Raw genomic sequence first — 12,277 nt, 5'->3', positions numbered from 1 at the left:
AAAAAAAAAAAAAAAAAAAAGAAAGACATCCTATGCTCACAGACTGGAAGACTTTATTTTGTTAAGATGACAAACTACCCAAAGCAATCTACGTACTGAATGCAATCTCTATCAAAATCCTAACGGCATTTTTTTGCAGAAACAGAAAAACGTATCCTAAAATTCATATGGAATTTCAAAAGACTCTGCAGCAAAAACAATCTTGAAAAAGACAAAACTGAAAGATTCATGCTTCCTGATTTCAAAACTTAACTAAACACACAACTACAGTAATCAAAACAGTGTGGCACTGGCATAAAAACAGACATACAGAACAACGGCATAGAGAGCCCAGGAGTAAACCCTCACATATATGATCAATTGATATTCAACAAGGGTACCAAGATCACTCAATGGGAAGAAGAATTTTTTCAACCATGTTACTGGGAAAACTGGACAGCCACCTGCGAAAGAATGAAGTTGGACTCTTACCTTATGCTATCCACAAAAAATATTTTAAAATAGATCAAAAACCTAAAGATAAGAGCTGAAACCATAAAACTTAGAGAAAATATAGAGGGAAAACTCCATGACATTGGGTTTGGCAATGATTTCTTGGATATGACACCAAAAGCATAAGCAACAAAAGAAAAAATAAATTGGACCTCATCAAATTTAAAAATTCTTGTGCATGGAAGGACACTATCAAGAGAGTGAAATAACAACCCACAGAAGAGAAGAAAATATTTGCTAATCACATTTCTGATAAGGGATTAACATCCAGAATATAGAAAGAATGCTTACAACTCAACAATAAATATGCAATTCAAAATTGGGCAACTGAATAGACTTTTCTCCAAAGAAGATACACAAATGACCTGAAAAGGTATTCAGCATTAGTCATTAGAGAAATGTAAATGAAAACCACAATGAGATTCCCCTTCACATCCACTAGAATGGCTACTACCAAAAAAACTCAGAAAATAACAAGTGTTGGTGAAGATGTAGAAAACTGGAACCCTCATACATTGCTGGTGGGAATGTAAGATGGTACATTCAGTAGAAGACAGTCTGACAGTCCCTCAAAAAGTTAAACATAGAATTACCATATCATCCAAAAGAATTGAAAACAAAGAACTCAAACAGATATTTGTATACCAATGTTCACAGCATCATTATTCACAATAGTCAAAAGGTGGAAACAACCAAAGTGCCCACAGACAGATGAACGGATAAACAAAATGTGTTATATACATACAATGCAATATTATTCAGTCACTAAAAAAGAATGAAATTCTGATACATTCCACAATATGGATGAACCTTGAAAACGTTATTCTAACTGAAATAAGCTAAACACAAAATGATTTTGCTTATCATACAATTCCATTTTTATGAGGTACCTAGAAAAGGCAAATTCATAGAGTAGAGACAAAGTAGAATAGAGGTTGAGGGGAGTTATTGTTTAATACATACAGTGTTTCTGTTTGAAATGATGAAAAAGTTCTTCAAATGGATAGTGGTGATGGTTGTACAACACTGTGAATGTATTTAATGCCACTGATTTGTATACTTAAAATGGTAAATTTTATGTTACATATATTTTATTACAATAAAAATATTTTTAAACGCTAAGAGATAAATGAACAAATAATGGATATAACAAATTTAAATTATACTATCCCTCGTTTTAATGGTTTTTGAGCATCTGACATGCACCATTTACTGGGCCGGGTGAAGTTTATGATAGAACTAGCAGCACTGTAATTTCTGTAATTTTTGTTTTTGAAAAGTAATATCACAAGGCCGGGCACGGTGGCTCACACCTGTAATCCTAGCACTCTGGGAGGCCGAGGCGGGTGGATCGCTCAAGGTCAGGAGTTCGAGACCAGCCTGACCAAGAGCGAGACCCCCGTCTCTACCAAAAAATAGAAAGAAATGACCTGGACAACTAAAAATATATACATATATAAAAAAATTAGCCAGGCATGGTGGCACATGCCTGTAGTCCCAGCTACTTGGGAGGCTGAGGCAGAAGGATCGCTTGAGCCCAGGAGTCTGAGGTTGCTGTGAGCTAGGCTGACGCCACGGCACTCTAGCCCAAGCAAGAGAGTGAGACTCTGTCTCAAAAAAAAAAAAAGAAAAGAAAAGAAAAGAAAAGTAATATCGCAACACATATAAGAAGTCAAAAAGATGTCCATAAGCTTTTGATGCTCTAAGGACATGTCCTGGAAATTTATCAAAGCAAAAAGCTATACACAGGATTCATGTTCATTATAGTGAAAAAGAGTAGAGAGGAAAATGCCCAATAAAAGAGGACTGGATGAGTAAATGATCAATACCATATAAATAATAAAATAATTAAACATTAAACAGTTTATGAATGCTATTGAGAAACAAAAAATGTTTATAAATTGCGTTAAAAATATAATCCAAAATGGTCTGACCAGAATGATAGCCACTATGTAAAATATGTGTATAAGTAGACAAGAACAAAAAATGTACACTGATGGCACTTTAGGGCAGTGTATTCAGTAGAGTAAGTGCACAGTTATTTAAATTGAAGCTCTGCCCCTGCAACTGCGTAAAGAACCAAACTAGGTCAAATCAGAGTGACAGATTTAGTGCTAGCTTATGTCATTGGTTAGAAAGACATTTTTTTTTTTAAATCTGAGAACTGGGATTTTGTAACAAATAAAAATCTCTAGCCAACTCTATCCTAAACTACCAAATATTTCCCCCCATGAGTTACCATGAGACCACAAATACAACATGTCTAAAATAAACTTTATCATCTTTGGAAAGTTCTAAGCTGCCTCAGTTTCCCAAATGTGACCAGTGTCAAAGAGGCTAAGATATATGTTGTTCTCCCTGAATCTGGTTCTGCCCCTGTCCCTCTTTCACCACCCCATCCATCCTCAATGTCCCTAGCCCCTGAGTGATCATTCTTTTAAAAATAAAAGAAAAAAAGAATCATACCACGAGTCTGTCTAAAATTCTTTGGTGGCTGCCCTCACAGGATGCAAGGCACCCAAGGACTTCCAGATGAGCCCTGCCCAAACCATCACTCAGTGAGCCTCCTTCCTATCCTGCCCCAACTCCAACCCTACCCTTCTGCTACAAGCACCCTAGACCTTAACCTTTTCTGAATAAGCCACATTGTTTGAGGTTCCAAGCCTTTGCACTTGATGGGTTTTCTGCCTTGGAAAGGACTTTCCCACCTCTCCCCTGTCCACGAGGATTCCCAATCTTTCAAGAACACAGTCTAGGTATTGTCTCTTCAGTCCCCTCACAGGACCCCCATTCCTCCCTCAGGTGACCGCACCCCTGGCTTTGCACAGCACTTTTGCACATAACTCTGTCACACCACTCATCCTACCCGACTGCAATAATTTCTTTTTTAATTCATATGCTGAAACCTACTGCAATTATTTCTTATCTGTTTTTCCTTCTAAACCTGGAATTCCTTGAGGGCATGGACACCTCACTCATCTTCATATCCCCAGTACCTTGTAACACAGGACCAGCACAGGAAACGTGCTCAATAAATCTGTGGACATAATAAATCCATATTGTGTCTACCGAATACCAACTTGAATTTGATTCTTAACGGGTATAAACTGACATTTCTGCAGCTCTACATTGCATTTCGGGCTAAGAGCAGGTAGTTACACTGTAAAGTAAACCAGGTTTCACAACTCTGTCTTCCTGGTCTTCCTCCTACATCTCTGACTGCCCCTTCACCAGGTCCTCTCAACTCCTTCCAGCCTCTCATTTTTAGTTTCTCCCAAGGGCCTGGCCTTGGGCTTCTGACCTTCTCCATAGACTCAACATGCTCCTGGATTCAATTATCATCTTTATGCAGCTGAATCCAAGTCTATACAGGTAGTCCTAAATTGCACCTAATTTCCAACTGTCTATTAAGACTCCTCTGTTATGTGAGGGGTCATAACCCATGACCCTCACCCCCACATCTTCAAATTAAATGCATGCCACAAACCACTTCTTTCCAGCTGCTCAATTTCTGTCAGATATCCCCATTACTTCATCACTCTGGCCTGAAACCTCCGTGTTCCCTTTACCACTCCGCCTCTTGCAGTCTCCATAATAATGTTGCAACGTCCTACAAAACGTCTCTTGGATTCACTCTTTCCTCCTCCTTTTCCTCACTTCATACTTGTGATTGTTCTCTCCCTTCATTTACTTTCTCCTCCATCTGATTCATTTTTGCTCACCATCAGACCCATTTTTCTAAAACATAGTTTTCGTTTAATCAGTCTGCATAACTCAAGAAACCTCAACTGAACCACTACTGATTGCAGCCTCAAGGCTAAACTGTTGTGACAGACTCAAAACCTTCCGTAATTTGCCCCTTCTCCTCTCCCTGGCCATCTACATTTAACTCTCTTTCTCTCCAAATCAGTGGTTTTCAACCAGGGGCAATTTTGCAGCCCAGGAACATTCGGCAATATCTGGAGACATTTTTGATTGTCATGTCTGGAGTAGAGGGAGGGGGGTACTGCCAAATTTAGTAGGTAAAAGGCCAGGGATTCTGCTAAACATCTCACAATATCAGGACAGCCCCCCACGACAAGGAATTACCCAGTCCAGATGGCAGTAGTGCCAAGGCTGTGAAGCCCTGCTCCAAACCAAGGATCTCTGTCCCTAGACCATGTCATCTCTATGCCTTTGCTCAGAATATTTCCCCAGCAACCTGAAATATTGTCTCTCTTCCCCTTAACTATCCATGCTTTATTTATCTTTAAATTCCATTGTAAATCCATATCCCGTGGCTTTAAATATCATCTATAGGCCAATGATTCCCAAATGTTTATCTCCAGCCAGTATCAATGTTCTGAACCCCAGACTCCCTTATCCAGCTGCCTACCAGACATCTCATGACTGTCCTATTTAACACTTCTGAACCTGGATTCCTGATCCCAAAACTGCATCTCCTCAAATAAGCATACAGTACCAGCAATCCCCCAGCTGCTCAGGACAAACAGCTGGGAGTCACTATTGAAGCTCCCTCTGCCTTAGTGTCTCCCCGCAAATCAGTCCGTGAGCAAGTCAAGAGTCTACCCTGTCGCAGAGCCGTCTGCATCTTAAGTACCAGCTCATCGGCTCCTGGGAGCCATGCGGCTTCCAAAAGAAAAGAGTCTACCTCCAGATAGATCTCACATTCTCAAATCCATCCACTCCTCCATCTCCATCCACCGCTTTTACCTGGTCCATCACAAAAGCCTCCTAACTGGTCTCCCTGCTTCCATTCTATTCACTATTTAGCACCCGGAATGACCACTTCACATTTTCACGAGATCATGCCAGAACTCTGTTTTAAACCTGCAGCAACCCCCATTGCTTTCAGTACAAAATTTAAACCCCTTACCTTGGCCTACAAGGCCCTGCCCTTCTTTCCAGCCTCCTCTAGCTACAAACAAGGCCTGTCAGATTTTTGAATGTACCCCCGGCTCCTTCCGAATGTAGGGCCTTTTACATACATTTTATTCCTCCCTGCCTGGTCACACCATTATTTTCTCTCTTCCACCTTATCTTTTCCTTTCTCCACTCTTACACAGTAATTTTTAATTTCACATTTATCAGGGTTCATTGGTTAATACTGCCTCCTCCTCTGTGACAACAGAAGTTCCACAAAGGAAGGAACCGCGTGGCCTTTAACCATGTTCATACCATTTTGTTTACTCCTATGTACCCAATGACTAGCACAGGGAGTGGCATGGAGTGAGGAACTCAAATTTATGGACGCTTAGTTGCTGACAATGAATGAAAAGACGAATAAATGAATCCTCTACTTACAATTCAGCTCACAATGATCTCACTCTTCTCTGAACTTCCACTGAACTTTCCTACTCAGTACAGTTAAAAACCACTTCCCTGCAAGCAGGTAAGTTTTCTGAGGGCAAGAACTTTGTCCTATAATCTTCATGCTGAATTCTCCAGTCCCAACCCTTCACCTAAACTGGCCCCTTTATGCAAAACAACTGCACAGCAAATATGATTTAAGTCAGCAAACTTGGAGTTTCTATAATTATCCTGTGTATTTTTATTTCCCAACCAGTCCTCTTGGAAACTTTCTTATAATTCCCAATTCCCCTTTACCAAACTTGATAGGAAGCTGCATACATTACTAGCTCAAAACATACCAGAGAGAGAGCTACACGTTTATACATGCATTTCAACAGTCTGATTATTTTTTTTTTTTTAAGGAAGACTTCCAAAAGTACCTAAGCCTGAGGAGCAATGGCACAAATATGAAGCTAGCTGCAGATGACCTTATTTTTATTACAATTCAGCATCAGAGTCTCAGAGGAAAAAAATGCTACACGTTTCAGCATGTCCATCCTGCATGTTTGTTTTACGTTGAGACCCGTCATTTCAGTGGCTGTACTGATAAGGCCACCCTAGGCCCAGGATGCAGGATGTGCACCAGCAATGCACGGATGCCCAGAGAGTGGACAGTGAATGGAAATTCTGCTCCCTCGGCCACTAGCTAGTGGGTGACCCTTGGTTCCCTCGTCCTGAAAGGCTGGGGCATATTCATATCACACCCAAGTCCAAAACTTTGTGATTCTATCACCTCCTTTCTCCTTCAGAGATTTGGAACTTTACAAAAATTGAAGTGACAGTGTTAGAGGCATCAGGGAACTGACCAGGAAGGAATGTACTTTCTATTTTATATCCTGTCATAAATCTAAAAGTGACCTACACAATTTCATTTTTACCCCATGTTTCAAATGAATTCGAGGGACACCCTGAAGTCCAAGTACTTCATGGGAAACGATGTGAAATATTAATATACTAAAAAGCTTCATACAAACCAGAAAAATGAGTACCATGGGCCTGCAACATAACATCAGAGCTCCACAGCGTGAGTCTATGAAAAAGTCGGGTATGGAACTAAGCGAGTGTAATCCCAATTGCTAGGTTGTTTCTCACTATTCATTTATACATGTTTATTCCTTTTGTAACTTGAGAACTCTGACTAATAAATAGGCATCACCAGCCACCAAAGTTCAAGGAAAAAAACATGGGAGAGAAAATTCAATTCATCAATCACTTTTTGTTTTACTGCAAATTTGGAAGAAGTCCCCACAATTCTTTTATCAGTAGATCACGCTGTTCTAGTTGTTCTTCGCCAGCACAGTTTAAAAACTGCTGCCATCAAACTTATTTTTCTTGCTTAAAAGATGGCTATCCATCTTTTTATTTATTGCGAAAGGGCACTGAGTACTAGAAATCAGAAAGCATTTGTAAGAACTTAGAGCAACCATGCTCCTATTAAGGCAGTAAACCGATTTCCCCTAAAAATAGCATATTGAGTATTCGGTTCAAACTGACTTACCTTATCTCACTGTTCTCTAAGAAACTGATACAAGGATCCCGCCAGTGAAGTCCAAGTTTTACCCTAGTACTGCTGCACACACATATCCACAGCAAGAAGAAACAGTAACAAGGTAATCATTTTTAATCTGGAGGTAAGGGAAACTTGTGTTGAGGCAGTTCAAAACACTCCTCCAACAAAGCTTCTCAACCTGAGCACTACTAACATTTTGGGCTGGATAATCCTTCACTGAGGGGAGCTGTCCTGCATGTTCCAGGTTTAGTGGCATCCCTGGAATCTACCCACCTCACCCCAGTTGTAACAACCAAGTAGGTCTCCCAAGGGATGGGAGCGTGGGTGAGGCAGGAAGAGAAAAAAGTACCCTTGAGAACTAGTGGCTGAGAACCAGTGCTCTAACAGCAGGAGAAGAATATCTGTGTAAAAAGAGAAAGGATATAAGTAGCAGCTAGTGAAGTTTTTTAAAGCATATCGACGTTGGGCCAGTCAATTCATTCCATTCTGGGAAATGAAAACCCAACTTTAACAACCATCTAGCCTATCCAAAACCAAAAAACTGTTTAACTGGCAAGCTCCTAAAGCTCAAATCAATGTGGTTAGAAAGCAAGAAAGAATTCTAATTGAAAAACTTACAAAGAAAAGCATTAGTAACTCAAAGTTTTCAGACGATAAAAGCACATTCAAAGACACAGTAAGTGCTTTTCCAACCTCAAAGCAAACTATCTCAAGATGACAAATTTGTTTTATCTCCTCTGCCAACTCCAACCAACTGGAGCGCAGAACTGAGCAGGATCTGGGGCTGAATGAGAGCTACCTGCAAGTGAAAAATATCTGAAGCAAATATTGATGTCTGCCACAAACAGGCAAGGCATGGTGACAGGTATGCCTCATGTCCATCTTCTTGGTGTTCAACTTTGTGTTCAAAATAATACCCATCAAATTTGGCTATAATAAACATTTTGGGGGGGGGGAAGAAAAAGTAATCCTCCACAGTGCCACGAGGCTTACCCAATTGGGGAAAGAAAAGAAAAAATATATCTGATTATGTCACTCCCATGCTTAAAAATCAGCTGTGGATTCTCAGCTTCCAGAGGATAAACTCCAAACCTGCAAAGCTCACAAAGCCCTTCAGGATCCATTTATAACACACTTCTCCCAGACTTTCTCCACCCCCAAAGCTCTCCAGCCACTAAATGTCTATTCCCCAACAACCACCTGCCTGCCTGGCAAACTTCTATTCATCCTCAGAACACTGCTCAGAAGTCACCTTTTCTGTGATGCTTTACTTGTTCCTTGGCGCCTGCTGTTCAAAGTATGGTCCTTGGGACCTGCAGCATCGGCATTACCTGGGAGATTGTTAAAAATGCAGAATCTCAGGCATGACTCCAGCTCTACTGAATCCAAATCTGCTTTGTAACAAAATCCCCAGGTGAATTATGTGCATATTAAAGTGTGAGAAGCTGTCTGAGGGACCTTATCGTATCCCACTAGACTCAGCTCTTCACAGGCAGATATGGTGTCTTCCCCAAATGAAAAGCGCATAGCTTGTGGTAGGTGTGGCACTTTGGTGGGGTGCCTGAGAGGTAAAACCCTTCCTTTACTCATCTATATTAAGGCAGGAAAACACGAAAACCCACCTTCCAGCCTCCATGGCAGCCAACTGACATAGTTATAGTCAATGAGATATCAGCAGAAGCCTGCTAAGGGGGCTTCTGGAAGAACTTTAATTTCCCTAATGACTTCCTGCCTTCCTGTGTAAAATGCCGGGTGCTGCAGCTGCCATCATCAGACAACCATGAGGTGACAAACATGAGAACAAAAAGCCAATAATAGCTAAGGACAACAGGGTGGAAACACAGAAATGCTCTGGGTCCTAGTTGGGCCCATCAAGCCACTGTACTACCTTAGAACCACCTACCTCCAGACTACAGTGTGAGCTAATTCAACATTTTTACTGCTTAAGGCACTACCATTAGCGATTTCTCTTTCTTGTGCTGAATGCATTCCTAACTGATTGAGTAAACCTTCAACAAATGGGAGGTGAATGAATGAATGCAGAATGAAACCTACTAAAGGTTCAGAAGATTGTATTTTTAAAAAAGCAAGGCCTCTAAGAATCTGTTCGAGTCTGCCAAAGTATGCCTATAAATCAGCCACTTAAGTTCTAGAATTATTGACCCATTTCTGTTCACAGCTTAATGGATTTAAAAAAAAGTGAACACAAACTCATTAAAAGCACTGGAAATATTCACATACAAAGATGCTCATTTTCACACCAAATTTAAACACTGGACTCTGACCTTGAAAAGTATGCAACTGCTGTGGCTACTTACAGGCAGCTATAAGCAGAGAGGGAAGAAAAACAACAACAACAAAAAACCTACAGCAGCCAGGTTCTCCTGGCCATCCGACTTCTACTTTCTTATTTTGAGATCTCTGACATAGATCTCATTTTTTTCTAGTCTCTATCTCAGTGAAGTATTTCCATTTAAATCTCCAAGATCAAACAGCAATCATTTTCTTCTTTTTGAGAAAAACAAGGCTGAGCAACATAAATAAAATAGAAAGTATTAAAAGGGGAGGGACGCACACTAGCCCTGTTGTTCAGCAAGAAAGTAACAAAGTGCAGACTCTTCAGCTAGATCACCGTTTTCTATTTTAACCAAATCATCTATTTTTATGTAAATAAATGCATTTTATAAAGAAAATTTATAGCACCAATGGGAAACCAGTACCATTTGCCATAAATTGAAGACAAATTAAAAAACAAATCCAATAAAAAGTAACCTTATTAAATTCAAGCTATGGTGGCCTGCCAAAGCCTCTAAACTTGAAGCTTGTTCTCTCTTTAAAAAACAAAAGGGATGGGGGATATGCAAAGAGATGTTAAAAACAGGCTAATATAAAGAGGAGACCTTCTTCTGGGCCTGAACAGGATAGAAAGAGAACAGAAAAGGACTTAACTTTCTCTCTGTTTGATGTCATTCTATTTAATATCATATCCATGTCCCACCTAAAAGTAACCCGTATACACTCTCAAATCATTTTCCCCTTCTGCTTAGAGTAAGAGTCCAATTCCTTAGTGCAGCCCAAATTGGCCCTATACCATCTGGCCCCAGCCCACCACCACTCAGCTCTCAAATCTCACCCTCTCACTACATTCGCAGACAGCAAATGAGGGCCCCAAGGGCCACATATGTCCCCCAATTTAAAGTAGGCTGCCAGAACACCAATCGCATCACCTGGTTTCGCTTTCTTCAAACTTCTATTTGATATTATCTCGTTATTAAAGTGTTAAATAACAAAAATAATAATAGCAAATACACATGGTACTAGGCACAGCTGAAGCATTTTATACATTAGATTGAACACTGTAAAAGTGCCAAAAGATCAAAAATGGATAACTTCATAGTGTTCAACCTAATATATTAACTTGTTTGTAGCTCACAACCACCTTATAAGGTAGGTGCCAGATGAAGAAACTGTTGCACAGAGAGGGTGAGTAACCTGCCCGCAGTCACACCGCTAGTAAGCGGCAGAACCAGGATTTGACCACAGGCTGAACACTCCCACCCCCTAAGATTGCAAGTTCCTAGAAGGCAGGCAGTCTTGCTCACCGCAATATCGTCCCCCAATGCCTATCACAGGGTAGGGGCAAGTATGTAGTAAGCTGTCAATAAGTATACAATGAATGAAAGTCCCTTACAATCAGTGACATCTGTCCCAGACCTCTCCGAGCAACCAATGTAGACGTCTGCCTAGCCGAGAGGAGCGGAGGGAAGGAAGACTTGGGCGGGCGGGTGCCCCAGGGACTTGGGAGCGGCGCCGCGCGCGGGCTCACCTTGAAGTCGCGGCTATGCTGCGGCGTGTACTCCAGGGTCCAGAGGGCCCGCACCAGGTGCGCCAGCTGCTCGGTGACCTCGCCCTGGCCCTGCGCGCCACGGCCCGCAGGCTGCTCGGGGTCAGGCGAGGGCTCTGGCCGCCCCGCCCGGTACTGGCCCAGCGCCAGGTACTCGGCGAAGAGCTCGGTGTTGCTGAGGCACTGCAGCGTGGCGTTCATGAAGCACGTGTTGCCGTGGTTGCGGAGCCCCGCCACGCCGGGCACCGGCTCGGCGGCGCAGGAGGGCGGCGCGGGCGGCGCGGGCGGCGGCGGCGTGGGCGCGGCGGCCGGCCCGGGCGGGAAGCAGCTGCGGAGGCCGCCGCGGTCCGGGGCGGCGCCCTCAGAGCTAAGGTGCGAGAGCGTGGACAGCGTCTTGAGGACGCGGCTCATGAAGCTGCCCACCGAGCGTGCAGAGGATGGCGAGGAGGGCGCGGCTGGCCCGGGACCCCCAGCGCCGCCGCCGCCGGCCGCGCGGCCGCTCCGGAACAGCCGCTTGCTGAAGGAGCGCTTCTCCTTCCCGCCCGCCGCCGCCGCCGCGGGCGGCCCGGGCCCGGGCGCCGTTACCTTGGACATGGCGGCGGCCGCAGACGCTCATCACCGCGCCGGCCCGCCCGGCCCACGGCTCCGCCACGGCCGCCGCCGCATCCTGCCGCGCCGCGCCTCACCGGGCCCGGGGCTCGACGCCCCACACTCCTAAGAGCGCCGCGGAGCCAGCGAACGAGCGAGCGGCGGCCGGCGGGGCGGGCGGGCGCGCGCGCGCGGTCCGCCCAGCTGGGCGGCTCACGTGACCCGACTCCGGCACCTCCCGCCTGGCGCTGAAGCCGCCACGGCCGCCATGTTGACTGTGGGAACGTAGCCGCTTCTCCAGCCGGACGCTAGGACTCTCGGCTGTGGGCGCGGTGCTGCTGCGTGAAGCCCGAAGGAGGCCATGTCTAGTGTGGGCGCGGTCCGGGCGTGGAGGGGCTGGGAGGTGGACCCCAAGGGTGGGTCTCGGTCTTTGCTGATCGGATGGCGCAGACCTAGGGAATCTGCAGGAATCAGGATGCCTCCCCTCACAA

The 12,277-nt window shown here is 43.8% G+C and overlaps 1 protein-coding gene across 1 annotated transcript in view; it reads right to left on the bottom strand.

Moving 5' to 3' along the window:
• USP31 (ubiquitin specific peptidase 31) overlaps window positions 1–11,792 on the bottom strand; it is a 60,660-nt gene extending 48,868 nt beyond the window's left edge. The window contains exon 1 of the mRNA XM_012644955.1: window positions 11,181–11,792. Coding sequence (XP_012500409.1) covers window positions 11,181–11,792 — 612 coding nt within the window. The remainder of the gene's footprint in view (window positions 1–11,180) is intronic.
• Between the last annotated feature and the right edge of the window lie 485 nt (window positions 11,793–12,277).

Source organism: Propithecus coquereli, unplaced genomic scaffold, assembly GCF_000956105.1.
Source record: "Propithecus coquereli isolate 6110/MARCELLA unplaced genomic scaffold, Pcoq_1.0 Scaffold223, whole genome shotgun sequence".
NCBI lineage: Eukaryota > Metazoa > Chordata > Mammalia > Primates > Indriidae > Propithecus > Propithecus coquereli.
The sequence above is the reverse complement of the archived record's forward strand: the minus strand, read 5'-3'. Positions and strand labels throughout refer to the sequence as shown.